Genomic DNA, 16,066 nt, shown 5'->3' on the forward strand with positions numbered 1-16,066 from the left:
TCAAGAGAAAGAAAACTGGCATTCTACGGATCGGAGCGTGGAATGTCAGATCCCTTAATCGGGCAGGTAGGTTAGAAAATTTAAAAAGGGAAATGGATAGGTTAAAGTTAGATATAGTGGGAATTAGTGAAATTCGGTGGCAGGAGGAACAAGACTTCTGGTCAGGTGAATACAGGGTTATAAATACAAAATCAAATAGGGGTAATGCAGGAGTAGGTTTAATAATGAATAAAAAAAATAGGTGTACGGGTAAGCTACTACAAACAGCATAGTGGACGCATTATTGTGGCCAAGATAGACACGAAGCCCACGCCTACTACAGTAGTATAAGTTTATATGCCAACTAGCTCTGCAGATGATGAAGAAATTGATGAAATGTATGATGAAATAAAAGAAATTATTCAGGTAGTGAAGGGAGACGAAAATTTAATAGTCATGGGTGACTGGAATTCGTCAGTAGGAAAAGGGAGAGAAGGACACAGTAGGTGAATATGGATTGGAAGAGAGAAATGAAAGAGGAAGCCGTCTGGTAGAATTTTGCGCAGAGCATATCTTAATCATAGCTAATACTTGGTTTAAGAATCATGAAAGAAGGTTGTATACATGGAAGAACCCTGGAGATACTAAAAGGTATCAGATAGATTATATAATGGTAAGACAGAGATTTAGGAACCAGGTTTTAAATTGTAAGACATTTCCAGGGGCAGATGTGGACTCTGACCACAATCTATTGGTTATGAACTGTAGATTAAAACTGAAGAAACTGCAAAAAGGTGGGAATTTAAGGAGATGGGACCTGGATAAACTGAAAGAGCCAGAGATTGTACAGAGTTTCAGGGAGAGCATAAGGGAACAATTGACAGGAATGGGGGAAAGAAATACAGTAGAAGAAGAATGGGTAGCTAGCTTTGAGGGATGAAATAGTGAAGGCAGCAGAGGATCTAATAGCTAAAAAGACAAGGGCTAGTAGAAACCTTTAGGTAACAGAAGAAATATTGAATTTAATTGATGAAAGGAGAAAATATAAAAATGTAGTAAATGAAGCAGGCAAAAAGGAATACAAATGTCTCAAAAATGATATCGACAGGAAGTGCAAAATGGCTAAGCAGGGATGGCTAGAGGACAAATGTAAGGATGTAGAGGCTTATCTCACTAGGGGTAAGATAGATACTGCCTACAGGAAAATTAAAGAGATCCTTGGAGAAAGGAGAACCACTTGCATGAATATCAAAAGCTTTGATGGAAACCCAGTTCTAAGCAAAGAAGGGAAAGCAGAAAGATGTAAGGAGTATATAGAGAGCCTATACAAGGGCGATGTACTTGAGGACAATATTATGCAAATGGAAGAGGATGTAGATGAAGATGAAATGGGAGATATGATATTGCGTGAAGAGTTTGACAGAGCACTGAAAGACCTGAGTCGAAACAAGGCTCCCGGAGTAGACAATATTCCTTAGAACTACTGACAACCTTGGGAGAGCCAGTCCTGACAAAACTCTACCATCTGGTGAGCAAGATGTATGAGACAGGCGAAATATCCTCAGACTTCAAGAAGAATATAATAATTCCAATCCCAAAGAAAGCAGGTGTTGACAGATGTGAAAATTCCCGAACTATCAGTTTAATAAGTCACAGCTGCAAAATACTAACGCGAATTCTTTACAGACAAATGGAAAAACTGATAGAAGTCGACCTCGGGGAAGATCAGTTTGGATTCCGTAGAAATGTTGGAACACGTGAGGCAATACTGACCCTACGACTTATCTTAGAAGAAAGATTAAGGAAAGGCAAACCTACATTTCTAGCATTTGTAGACTTAGAGAAAGCTTTTGACAATGTAGATTGGAATACTCTCTTTCAAATTCTAAAGGTGGCAGTGGTAAAATACAGAGAGAGAAAGGCTATTTACAATTTGTACAGAAAGCAGATGGCAGTTATAAGAGTCGAGGGGTATGAAAGGGAAGCAGTGGTTGGGAAGGGAGTAAGGCAAGGTTGTAGCCTATCCCCAATGTTATTCAATCTGTATATTGAGCAAGCAATAAAGGAAACAAAAGAAAAGCTTGGAGTAGGTATTAAAATTCATGGAGAAGAAATAAAAACTTTGAGGTTCGCCGATGACATTGTAATTATGTCAGAGACAGCAAAGGACTTGGAAGAGCAGTTGAATGGAATGGACAGTGTCTTGAAAGGAGGATATAAGATGAACATCAACAAAAGCAAAACAAGGATAATGGAATGTAGTCGAATTAAGTCGGGTGATGCTGAGGGAATTATATTAGGAAATGAGACACTTAAAGTAGTAAAGGAGTTTTGCTATTTGGGGAGCAAAATAACTGATGATGGTCGAAGCAGAGAGGATATAAAATGTGGACTGGCAATGGCAAGGAAAGTGTTTCTGAAGAAGAAAAATTTGTTAACATCGAGTATAGATTTAAGTGTCAGGAAGTCGTTTCTGAAAGTATTTGTATGGAGTGTAGCCATGTATGGAAGTGAAACGTGGACGATAAATAGCTTAGACAAGAAGAGAATAGAAGCTTTCGAAATGTGGTGCTACAGAAGAATGCTGAAGATTAGATGGGTTGATCACATAACTAATGAGGAGGTATTGAATAGAATTGAGGAGAAGAGGAGCTTGTGGCACAACTTGACTAGAAGAAGGGATCTGTTGATAAGACATGTTCTGAGACATTGAGGGATCACCAATTTAGTATTGGAGGGCAGCGTGGAGGGTAAAAATCGTAGAGGGAGACCAAGAGATGAATACACTAAGCAGATTCAGAAGGATGTAGGCTGCAGTAGGTACTGGGAGATGAAGAAGCTTGCACAGGATAGAGTAGCATAGAGAGCTGCATCAAACCAGTCTCAGGACTGAAGACCATAACAACAACAAATAAATATGCACCTCTTGCAGCACAACAACATGGTTTTAGAAAGTCTAAATCTACATAGACATCAATTTTTGAATTTTTAGATTGCGTTTCAAAATCCCCTGATCAACAAATTAGCTGCAGGTATTTTTCTAGATCTATCAAAAGCCTTTGACGTCCTGGACCATAACATCCTGCTCAAAAAATTAGAAAGACAAGGAGTAAGAGGTGTAGCACTTAGCCGGTTGTGTTCATACCTAAAAAACCACAGGCAGAAAGTATCACTTCAGTATGAATTCAACAAAATGAATAAAACAAGAAACAACTCCTTTCTTTCTAGCGAATTACCAATAAAATATGGCGTACCATAGGCCTCAATCTTAGGTCCGCTACTCTTCTTGATTTATGTGGATGACTTAGTAGAATATATGAGTCCCACAAAAACTATCCTGTTTGCCAATGACTCCAGAATATTGCTCACCGGATCCAGTCCAGAAATTTTGCAGTCTACAGCAGAAAGTTCTATGAAAAGACTTTCTGAGTGGTTCACAAAAAACAAACTTGAGGAGGATTACCGGGTTGGTTGCACCAATAATCACGCCCACTTAGCAATAGTTCATTTATTAACCTTAACACATACAACGATCACAAAGAACTGACCTGAACATGGCAGAAGAGCCAAAGATAATGCTTAGAGTCCAAAGATGAATGCATATCAATGTTGGTGTCGATTTCATCGGCACCACATGCCCCCCCACCCCCCCTCCTGCAGTTTGGAGTACTTTTGAGAGGCCGGTGGGGGGGGGGGGGGGGGACTATGGCATCAGCATGGGTGGTTCGGTCAGCTTGACAGCGTTGTCAGAGAGCTGTGTGGGTAGATGTCGAGAAGCAAGGTTCGGCCACCAAACCTGGAAGTCGTTGAAGTGAACCGGGTGTCATACTGGGCATGCGGCGAGACAGGTAGGCCGGCAGTTTGCGGGTGGAACGGAGCGACAAGGACGATGTCTCCGGTGGGCATGGGGAACACACGAAGCATGTCCAGGTTGAAGTCGGCTCGGAAGGGAACACATTTCACCAGGTGGCAGGGAATGGCGGAGGTTGTGTCATGAGCACTGGATGAAGAGAAAGACACGACAAACAGTGTATAATCACACAGTATTATTGAGATATCGTGGATTATGTCCGGGGGGATGATGATAGCTGAACATCCAAAACGTGATACTCATGACTCGACGAAAGCTCGAGCAATAGTTTCCACTGTAATATTGGGGAGGCAGACAGCCTCGACCCAGCGAGTTTTTTGGTCGATAGACGATAGAACATAACGAAAGCTGTTAGAGGGGGAGAGGTGGCCGACAATGTCAATATGAATATGCTGGAAATGCCCAGGAGGGATCGAAAAGGCGTCGAGGGGGGGGGTGAAGTGTGCTTGTGTGCTTTTCAGCGTTGGCACACGATGCAGGAGCGTGCCCATTGCTGGCAGTCCTTGTTGACATTTCTCCACACAAAGCACTCCACTATGAGGCGGGTGGATGCACGAACACCGGGGTGGGCTAAATTATGCAGTGCATTGAAGGCAGCTGGATGGAGCATGGTTGGGATGAGGGGGCATAATGTGCCCGTACTGTTGTCGCAACAGATCTCACCAGAAATGCCAGCGAAGGTGGTGCGGACAAAGTGTAGTGAAGAAGTAGAGTCTGAAATCAGGTTTTGTGTTTCCTCATCGGCGGGTTGGAGGGTAGGCAGTTCAGAGAGGTCTAACAGTGAATGGACAGCATCGACTCATGAAAGGAAATCATCAACTATATTGTCAGCACCCTTTATGTGTCTGATATCGGTGGTGAACTGAGATATGAAGTCTACATATCTGAAGCAGCGAGGAGGCGGGTCAGCTGGCAGGTTTGTAATAGCTGCAGCCAAGGGTTTGTGGTCTGTTAAAACATAGAAAGAGTGTCCCTAAATGTCAGTCTTAAAATGCTTAATCGCTTCGTAGACCACGAGCAACTCCCTGTCAAACGTGGAATATTTCCATTGTGCATTGGTGAGCTTGCGCGAGATGAACTGGAGAGGCGAAGTTTGGCTGTCAATTGCCTGGCTAAGGACAGCACCGATGGCAGTATCGCTCGCGTCTGTGGTGATGAAAAGCTGCGCATTGTGATGAGGATGTGTCATGGTGCAGGCCTCGGCAAGAAGATTTTTGAAGGCAGTGAAAGTCAGTCATAGCAGGGGTCCATGGAATGGGCCGAGATCCAGAAGTCTTGGTGCCTGCCAAAGCGTCCGTCAGTGGAGCCTGAATCTCCGCAGCCCAAGGTAGATGTCGGCGATAATAATTAACTCTCCCCAGAAAGCGTTGGAGCTCTTTGAATGACGAAAGTCTGGGTAGATTTAGTATTGTTTGTACTTTCTCAGGGAGCGGTGCAATGCCGTCGGCAGAGAACCAAAAACCAAGAAAAGTGACAGTGGGTTGATGTAGCTGCAATTTGTCCAGTTTGGTCTCGATTCCTGCTGCCGTGAGAGTGTTCGTAACAGTTTGCACATGTCGAATGTTGTCCTCAATGAAGGAGCTGAATACAGGAATGTCATCAAGATATGCAAAGCAGAATTTTAGATCGAATAGCACTTCGTTGATGAGGCATTGCCAGGTCTGGGTTGCATTTTTCAGACCGAAGGGCATGAATCGAAACTGAAATAACCCAATCGGGGTGGTGATTGCTGTCTTCTCGATGTCTTCAGGTGCCATGGGGATCTGGTGGTAGGCCCATTTGCAATCAATGACAGAGAACGTGGTCGCACCTGCAAGGGAACTGGTAAAGTCGGCAATGTTGGGTATGGGGTAGGTGTCCATAATTGTTCGTGTGTTTAGTCAATGATAGTCTCCGCACATGGCCCAGGACCCATCTTTCTTGAGTGTCATACGTATAGGCGTAGACAAGCTACTGGCAGAGGGTTCAATGATGCCAGAGAGTAGTAGTTCATAAATCTGATTTTTAAGGTTGGAGAGGCGCTTGGGACAAAGTCGACGTGGTTTACTGGAGATCAGGGGACCTGGCGAGAGGCGAAGCTTGTGAACCGTGCCGTTGCTGATGATGGACATGTTGCCGGCTACACGGGAGGTGGTTTGTTAACAATGTGTGGCGGGCGGGGCAGGTGAGGCGTGGTCATGGTATTTGGAGCCACTGGGCGGTTCCGACGGGAGCCGAGGCAGCAATGTGTCCCAGGAGTCAACGCAACAAGATGGCCGCCAGTCCGAAGCACTGGTACCCTGGTTGGGTGAGCTCGGTAGAGCTCATGAGCCGTTAGTGAGTCCATTATCCGAGGGCGCGGCCTGTGGCAGCACGGTCGCAGGCGAAATTCTTGGCACGAGTGCTCTGTTTGTGTTGTCAGTGGCGGTCACACAGCGGCGCGTAGGAGCCGAAGTTGCATAGTTCAAGGTGCTGTCCGAGAGGGGGGCGGCGGAGGGATGTTAGGAGCCATCAGTTCGGGAACACATGACGCTCGTCATGCATGCACACATGTGTCCGGCTAAGTGTCAAACGCTACCGTTTTAGAAGGGTGTGTCCCTGTGGAACTGCTAGTACACGTTATGGCAATCTTGATAGCACAATTGTGAGTGGAAGTGGGAGGTAAACACACGGAGGCTCAATTGCTGGGATTGCAAGCAGATTCGGCGCACTTACTGACCTTGCTTTGTCCTTGCTGTAGTGTCTGTAATTCCTTTGCTGCATCAGAGAGCAGAGAGCTGGAGCTGTGTTTCATGGAGCCGGAGGGAGAGCTCGAAGTTTTCCTTGCGTAGGCGGGCGACGTGTTCAAGCTTGACAATGCACTTCTGCGTGGTTTCTAGTAACGCCGTCAACAGAGACGAGCATGTACGGATGAGATGAGCCCGGACCAATATCCACGGAGGGGGGGAGGGGTGGGGGGGGGGGGGGCGTGGAGGTTGCTCGACAGAGAACAGGGGAAGTGAGTCTTGGACGGATGATGAAACATGGTGTTTTGCACTTGGTCCGGTGAAAGTTTGTGGTGTCGCAAGAAGTCAATGCCTAGTATAGGTTTGTCAATTTCACACACTAAAGTCCACTAGAGTTTGCAGTTTGTGGAGAGTGAGATGACGTGGGAAGTTGAACCCGAGCATTGTAGTTTAGTTAATTCATGGCTTGCAGTGAAGTGTGATGAGGGCGGATGTTCGATGACGCTAAGGACATAGGCAACAGTGAAACCTCGGCGCCTGTGTCCACTAGGAGAAGGTATCCCGATGAAATGTCTATAATGTAAAGTCATCTGCCATTATCCCGTTGTTCCCAGACAAAATGGAGCACTGGGGGGTGCCTGTCATGTTGTGCACAGAAGGCAGCACCCGGACCTGCGTTTGGGAAGTAGCAGGGTGGTCTGCAGTTCCGTGCCGCCTCACCAAACTGTGTGTGAAAGTAACAGTACGGGTAGTGCGGTTGCATTTCCTGCGGAAAGTTCGTTGCCAGTGGCAGTGGCCGAGGTTCGGTGACCACAGCAGGTTCGGTTGCAGGAGGGGGCATGACTGTGGGCGGAGCTGGTGACGTCCCAGGTGTTTGTTTACTGCTTCCTGTAGCGAGCGGAACGGTCAGCACAGTACGGCCCCGGCCGCTGGGCGACGAGCCTGAACCTGAGACTTGTCAGGTAGGTAGTGGCTGGCAAAATAGAGCAGTGCTGCATCGTGTAGCTTGTCAGCAATTGTTATTCTTTGCTCCACAGGTTCAGGAGACCTTTGAGCCAGAGCAAAGCAGATGTGAGGAGATAGTTTATGTGACCAGATGGCGAGGAGAGCTGTGTCAGAGAATAGATCAGCACTGACCAGGGCACATAGCCGTCTTCAGAGCTGGGAAGTTTTGTTGTTGCCTAGTTGCTCGACGTGGAGCACTTGCCATATTGCTGCCTCAGTTGAGCATGCAAGCCAACGTAGAACTGTTTTTTTGGCTAGAGTGTACCGGGTAGATGAGTCTGGGGTGTCGACCAGGTCAGCAATCAAGTCCTCCTGGTCGTGCAGGTGGATGATGGGGCACAGAAACCTGGCTGACTCGTCGAGTTTGTAATGGTCCAACACTTCGTCCACAATTTTAAACCAGGTTGTTGCTCTGTCGGGATTAAATGGCAGCAGCGTCAGTAAGCATTGTAGAATGTTCGGAAGAACAGGTTGAGCTGAGTTCACCGGGGCACTGCCTGAATCGAGCTGTTGTTGCTGTAGTATTCCAGGAGAGTGTGCCTCCAGGGGGTGTGGCAATGATGGCTGTTCGGGTGGCAGCGTGAAGGTAACACGTTGTGGTTGACCACGATCCGTCGCAACGCGGAAAGCCGACGCGGGTGAGACACCATAATGTGTTGATTGCGGTTACGGGAGCTCAACACGTTGTGGGTGTGTTCAGATTGATGCATCGTAGAAGACCGACATGGATGAGGTACCAAGATGTGTCAAGAACGGTAGCGGAAGCTGGACTGGAGCTGGCGCAGGGGCAACAGGTGAGAAAAGTTCAAAGTTTGAGAACACGTGTTAGTCCACGGAAAGCTCGACATATGATCAGAGCCGGGGCCACCTGTGTTGCAGGGAGGCTGCGGAGGTGTGGGCTGTCCAGAAGCACAGTGTGGGAAATGATGTCGAACGTGGGATGGAATGTGTGAATGTTCACTGTTCACAGTCACTCCACTCAAAACGGTGTGTGGATAAGGTGAATGTCGTGGCACAAAAGACTGAGGTGTAGCAGTGGGACGGAGGTGGAGGTCAGGCACAGATAACAAGTTATTGTTCCTGTTGCAGGCCGAGGTATCGAAGTAGGAAGGCATGTGCTGATGCTGAACCAAGGCAGGCGTAGGCATGGTCGGATGCTGAGGAGGCAGACCTGTAAACAAAGCAGTTCTGGCCACGTGGCAGGTATCCGCGTGGTACTGCACGGATTGCGGCATGGCAAATCATTGTCCTGGAGGTAGTTGGTTGTCCGACGAAGCATTTGTAGAAATCGGCATTGGTCCCGCACTGCACGGAGATCCATAAGAGGTGATAGCCAGAGTCATTCGCACTCCTAACCTCACTTATTGTTGCAGGCTCGAAATCGTCCGGCGAAATCGGCAGAATCATCGAGTGAGAGGCATCGTGTTGCAGTCCTGGCAGGTGTACATGACCCGCAACACGATGCATGTCAATCACAAAATCCGGCATTAGGCGCTGGGCCGAAGTCATTGTTTGAATGCTGTGTCGATGTAATACATGTGAAAATAACCGGCGCGGAGGTCGCGGACACATTAAAACAGCGAAAACGGAAGACGTTACAACTCGGGGTCACCAGTGAGGAGGATTACCGGGTTGATTGCACCAATAATCACACCCATTTAGCAATAGTTTATTTATTAACCTTAACTCATACAAGGATCACAAAGAACTGACCTGAACATGGCCGAACAGCCAAAGATAATGCTTAGAGTCCAAAGATGAATTCATATCGATGTTGGTGTCAATTTCATCAGCGCCACAAACTCATTATAAATACTGAAAAAACTGTGTGTGTCGATTTTCATTTAATTCTTCCAACTAATCAAATGTCTATTCAGTCACAATTAAAAAATGGTCCCCTAGAAAATGTTTCACAAAATTTTTGGGTCTATGGGTTCAGCAAGACTTAAAGTGGGACACACATATAAATAACTTGTCTAGAAAACTATCATCTGTGTACTATGGCCTAAGCATTTTAAAGGCTGCAACAAGCAAAACAACAGTACTGCAGGCATACTATGCACAGTTACACTCACTAGCCCAATATGAGATCGTTTTTTGAGGATTCGCAACTCACAGTGTAAAGGTTTTTAGAATGCAAAAAATAGTTTGAAGAATAATTTGTGACCTTAAAAAGATGAAGTCCTATAAATTCCATTTTACTGAGCTTGGTGTTCTAAATGTTCCAAGTTTATTCATCTATGAAACTATCTTGTTCACTAGGGACTACCTCCTGAAAACAGGCAAACTGCTACAGAACAAAAATGTACGCAACTATAGTACAAGAGGGAAATCAAATATACATCAAAAATATCACAGAACAACCACCTATCAGAGGAGCATAATTAACATTGGTGTAATACTACACAATAAGAAACCAGAGGAAATAAAAAATGCTACTCATCCAAAAGTCAAAGCTAAACTAAAGGCATTTCTAATAAAGCACTGATTCCTATTCTGCCTGAGAATTTCTGAATACGTAACAAAATTAATTGTAATAAGTATAAAAATTTGCCTACTATTTTGCTAATACTATGTATTATTGTAACTTATCTTTGACCTATCCAGTATCAATTGTACAATTTTTGCTGTATTGCTATATGATAAAACTGGACCAATAAAAAATCAAATCAGTGAAATCAAATCAGATGTTGGCAACACCCTATTTATGTCTGTTACAACAACATTTGTGTCATCAGCAAACAAAGTTATGTGCGTACCACTGATTGGGATCTTGGTATCATTTATATATTATACCTGGAGCAAGCATTGACGCCACTGGGGTGGCTTGGCTAACAGTTCCACCACAACTTTACTCAAGTGGCAACTCAACAAGGGCAATGTGTTCATGTTGTTTTCGTATGTGAAGTAACTCACCTACATGTTTTTTATCATTTTATGTCTGTTGCCTTTTTTTCTCATTGTTTAGCAGTAAGGTAAATAAGGGGTGTGTTTAATGTTAATCAGCAACATGAGCACAAATTTTTGAAATTGTGTAATGACAGTAATGATGTTTATTGCACTCTGTGTACTAGAGAATTTTCTGTTCACATAAAGGAAAGAGTGATGTTAAAGATCACTTCACCACTATATACAAGATTTTTTTAAAAGCTTAAGATGAGATAGCAGTGATCTGGAGAGTGCTGCTAAAGTGGCATTGACAGACATGAACACCATTTTACAAAATTCATGTCTAGTGAAAAATACAACTGGATAAGTAAAGTTAATGTTTCAGTAAACTGTTTTACCTAATTTCAGAAAAAGTCCTGTGTTGTATCCAAAAGAATATGGTATTATCCCATGGGTTGACCCGAACATAATATCATAAGCCTAATAAGGTGCAAACTGTTGTCACCTCAATTTATTCATGTTTTGTTCTCCTTGGACAATTATAACTTTATGTTCAGTTGTCTAGCTTAGTTAAAATGGGAAGATAACTTACTCTTGATATGGTCAAAAGCTTGTCAGTATGTTCTGCTTCAATTTACTTATATCTATAAACACAATAACCACATGTATTCTTTAAGTAATGTATGTAAATTATACATTACTTTTAGTAGCTAGGTTTTACATATTTTTGACATTGTTCATGGACATATATAACATGCTGCCTACAAATTAATTGTTTACACTCTGTCGGTTTGTTCATGTAAAACTTTTACTTTTGCAGTATTACATACTGTAATACATCCTAAAATTGTTATGCTAGCACACAATAAATAAAAAGTAAGAATTATTGTCATCCAATAAAATAATATATATTAAAAACAGTAATGATTTAAAAAAATTTTGTAACAGGTCTCACAGTGCAATATACTCACAGTGATGCGCATTCGATATCCGAAGTACTGTTCATGGCTTCAGATCTTCCCTGCAGCTCGAAGGTATGTAAAGAATAATATTACATTTATGTGATTCTTGTCAAGTGATTTTTTACAAATGTAACTGCAACACAAAGTGGAGAGGGCTGCTATGTCATGTTACCATCTTGTGAAAATATTCTTTTCTGTTGTGAGTTTTAATTAGAGATTCCACTCTGGACTATCCATTATATTGACATTATACTTGGCAGATGTACAGACTGGTGTTCCAAAAACATGAAACCTATTTCCATTTAGAATCATAATTCTGTTTCAAGAGAAAGCACTTTTCATTTATACTTATTAGAATAACATTTGGAACAACCATTATCCATGAATTTGTTTTTTGTCATCCTCCTTGCACTTAAGTGTAGCATTGTTCCTGGAAGTTATCATGGCCATTTGGTTCTGAGAGGAGTGGAAGGACTGAACCAGAAACTTCAAGGTTTTGTGACAAACTAGGGTGCAACTTCCTTGACTTGCACCATAGGGTTGAGAACTGTAGGGTCCTCCTAAATGGGTCAGGTGTCTACTACACATCAGAGGCTGCTATTCGGGTAGCTGACTGTGTGTGGGGTGCACACAAGGGTTTTTTAGATTGGGCCACTCTCCGTCCAATCCAGATTACAATAGCTGTAGGAAACCCAGAATAATCAGTGTAAGGATGAAATAAATGCCTCCCACAGATGATAGTATTAAAATCCTAATGGTTAATTGCTGAAACATTCACAACAAAGTGCCAGAGTTTGAAGTGCTCATGAAAAGCAGCGAAGCTCACATAATGCTAGATACAGAAAGGTGGTTGAAACCTGAAATTTTTGGGGGTAATTTAAGTGTGTATCAAAAGGACAGGCAAATGGGAAATGGAGGTGGTGTATTTGTCACAGTAGACAAGAAACTCAAATCCAGCGAGATAGAAATTAAAGCTGCATGTGAGATTGTTCAGGTAAAACTCAGTATCAGGGGTGGGCATAAAATGATAACTGGATCCATCCATTGTCCACCGGACTCATCTCCTGATGTAACTGAACATATTAGAGAAAACTTCAGTACACTTGTACATATGTTCCCAAATCACACTATAATCATAGGTGAGGAGTTTAATCATCCAACAATCAATTGAGAAAATTATAATTTTTATTGTGGTGGGTGTGATGAGATATCCTGTGAAAGATCACTACATGCCCTCTCTCAGAACTACCTAGAACAGATAGTTAGGAACCCCTCTCATGATGGAAATATACTGGATCGAGTGGCGACAAACAGACCCGACCTCTTTGAGGATGTCCACATCGAAACAGATATCAGTGAACATGATGTGGTTGTGGCAGCAATGATTACCAAAGTACAGAGGATAACTAAAACAAGCAGAAAGGTATATACGTTCAGTAAACTAAACAAAAATTCAATATTGCCATATCTCACTGAGGAACTTGAAACTTTCAGCACAGGGCAGGGGCATGTAGAGGAACTATGGCTCAAGTTTAGAAGAATAGTTGACCATGCACTGGACAGGTATGTCCCTAGTAGAACAGTTTATAACGGTATACAGTCACTGTAAAGAAGCTTTTAAAGAAACAGTGATTACTGCATGATAGGTGTAAAACAAAGTGTAGTGCTATATATAGAGAGAGAGAGATGCTGAATGAAATGTGTTTGGCTGTCAAGAGAGCAATACATGATGCTTTCAGTGACTACCATAATAGGATATTGTCAAATGATATTTCACAGAACCTGAAGAATCTGATCATATGTAAAGGCTGTTAATGGCACCAAAGCTAGTGTCCAGTACCTAGCGAATGAGGCATGAACTGAAACTGGGGGTAGCAAAGCAAAATCTGAAATGCGTAACTCCATTTTCAAATGTTTCTTCACAAAGGAAAGCCCAAGTGAATTGCCTCAATTTAATCCTTGTACCACTGCAAAAGATGAAGGAAATAAGTATTAGTGTCAGTGGTGTTGAGAAATAACTGAAATCATTATAACTCAACATGGCACCAGAACCTGATGCAATCCCTATCACATTCTGTACTGAATATGTGGCTGAGTTAGCCCCTCTTCTAACTATAATCTATCATAGATCTGTCTGACAAAAAACAGGTCTGTTCTTGGAAAAAAATCACAGGCCACTCCTGCCTATAATAGTAGAAGTGATCCACAAAATTACTGTCCAGTATCCTTGACATTGATTTGTTGTAGAATCTTAGATCACATTCTGAGCTCGAATGTAATGATATATCCTGAACAGAATGACCTCCTCAGTGCCTGCCAGCATGGATTCCAAAAACATCAGTCATGTGAAACCCAACTAACACTTTTGTCACATGACATGGTGAAACCTTTGGATCAAGGCAGTTAGTTAGATGCAGTATTTCTTGATTTCCAAAAAGCATTTGACTCAGTACCACACCTACACTTATCGTCAAAAGTATGATCAAATGGAGTATCAGGTGAAAGTAACTTCAGTTGTGTCCCAGGGATGTATATTGGGATCCTTACTGTTCATGTTGTATATTAATTGCCTTGCAGACAGTATTAATAGTAACCCCAAACTTTTTTTGCAGATGACGCAGTTATTGCAGTTGTCTGTAACGAAGTGCTATCTGAAAGAAGCTGCATAAATTTTCAGTCAAATCTTGATAAGATACAGAGTGGTGCAAAGATTGGCAATTTGCTTTCAATGTTCAGAAATGTAAAACTCGGCACTTTACAAAACGAAAAAATGTAGTATCCTATGACTATAACATCAATGAGCCACTGCTGGAAATGGCCAACTCATACAAGTACGTAAGAGTAAGACTTTGTAGGGATATAAAATGAAATGATCACATAGGCTCAGTTGTGGATAAAGCAGGTGGTAGACTTTAGTTTATTGGTAGAATACTGGGGAAGTGCAATCAGTCTACAAAGGAGATTACTTACAAATCACTCATGACTGGTTCTAGAATATTGCTCAAGTGTGTGGGACTCATATCAAATAGGACTAACAGGAGATATTGAACATATGCAGAGAAGGGCAGCACAAATGGTCACAGAGCTATTTAATCCATGGGAGAGCATCACAGAGATACTGAAGGAACTGAACTGGAAGACTCTTGAAGACAGATGTATACTGTCAGAAAATCTATTAACAAAGCTTCAAGAACCAGCAATTAATGGTGACTCTAGAAATACACTACAGTCCCCCTACATATCAATCACATAGGGACCGTGAGGATAAGATTAGAATAATTACGGCATGCACAGAGGCATTAAGACAATCATTTTCCCTGTGCTCCATACGTGAATGGAACGGGAGAAACCCTAAAAAACTGGTACAATGGAACATACCCTCTGCCGTGGACCTCAGGGTGGTTTGCAGAGTATAGTTGCAGGTGTAAATTGTCATTGATGTAGTTCTGTCAGAGCCTGTCCGTCCTTATCTTTATGATTTAATTATATTTTTTGTCTTCTATATTTACATTGTAACTACCAAGTTCCTGCCAAATTCCTGCAATCAGGAAGTGAATTTATTCTTCCATTCCAAGCTCTCTCATTTGTTTTTATTTTCAAATACTGATATTCTTCTTTCTGCATCCATGTCATCTGCTTGTTTTTCTTTTTCAATTTTTCCACATTAGAATATGTCAGATGTAGTTAATTGTTTCAGTTAAATGATAACAAACATTTGTCATGATATTGTAGGGACCATATTGCATTATCTCTAAACTGTGTATATATTATAAAATTGCTTAATTGCAACAGGCGCTGCATGATATGTCAACAGAAAGAGTCTAGACCTAGGAAAGGGCCTTCCTTTATTTACTGTACAACACCAAACTGCTACACTGTACATTGCCCAGACTGCTGGAATGATGTGGGAAAAGTTTGTTTTGCTTGTTACTATCTAAGTGGCTCTGCTTCCAGTTCAAACAGTGATGATGATACTCATGTTCATGGAAATGCTGAAATGGACTCTGATGACTGAAGAATATAGTTGAAGGTAAAGACCATTACAGATCATACCAATTTTATCTCCTTGTGTAGCTAAATTTATTACAGCCACTGAAGTATTAATTGCAATATTCTTCTTATTACTATTACTGCTTTAGCTAAACATCTGATTACATATGTGTAATGGAATGCTGTGTAATATTATAGTGATGCAATGTTGGGATACAGCCAGACAGAACAGAGGATATGATTATTCTAAGCTGCCACACAAGATTCACAGGGGCATTGGTATGTTCTTTATGAGATTACTCAAGGGCTCTGCTGGTCAGTGATACTCATTTAATGCACAATTGCATTTTTGTAAGTTCTCATTCTGATTCTTACATATTTTCACCTCAAATCAATTTCTAGAATGTGAAGTAGTGTATCACACAAATGAGCCCCACAGCAGTCCAACTTGTCCCCTGTCATGATGTGCTTTTGTGACAATGTACACAACATGATCAAAGGTATTGGACACCCCCAAAAATATACATTTTTCATATTAGGTGCATTGTGCTGCCACCTACTGCCAGGTACGCCATATCAGCGACTTCAGTAGTCATTACACATCGTGCGAGAGTAGAATGGAGCTCTCTGCGGATCTCAGGGACTTTGAATGCGGTCAGATGATT

At 42.5% G+C, this 16,066-nt stretch overlaps 1 protein-coding gene across 1 annotated transcript in view; it reads left to right on the forward strand.

The window, feature by feature from the left end:
• The window catches only part of LOC124751648 (protein sneaky), a 265,977-nt gene extending 250,551 nt beyond the window's left edge, over positions 1 to 15,426 (forward strand). The window contains exons 9-10 of the mRNA XM_047248990.1: positions 11,398 to 11,483; positions 15,204 to 15,426. Of these exons, the coding sequence (XP_047104946.1) occupies positions 11,398 to 11,483; positions 15,204 to 15,426 (309 nt within the window). The remainder of the gene's footprint in view (positions 1 to 11,397; positions 11,484 to 15,203) is intronic.
• Positions 15,427 to 16,066: the final 640 nt, after the last annotated feature.

This window comes from Schistocerca piceifrons, chromosome 1 (assembly GCF_021461385.2).
Source record: "Schistocerca piceifrons isolate TAMUIC-IGC-003096 chromosome 1, iqSchPice1.1, whole genome shotgun sequence".
Lineage (NCBI taxonomy): Eukaryota > Metazoa > Arthropoda > Insecta > Orthoptera > Acrididae > Schistocerca > Schistocerca piceifrons.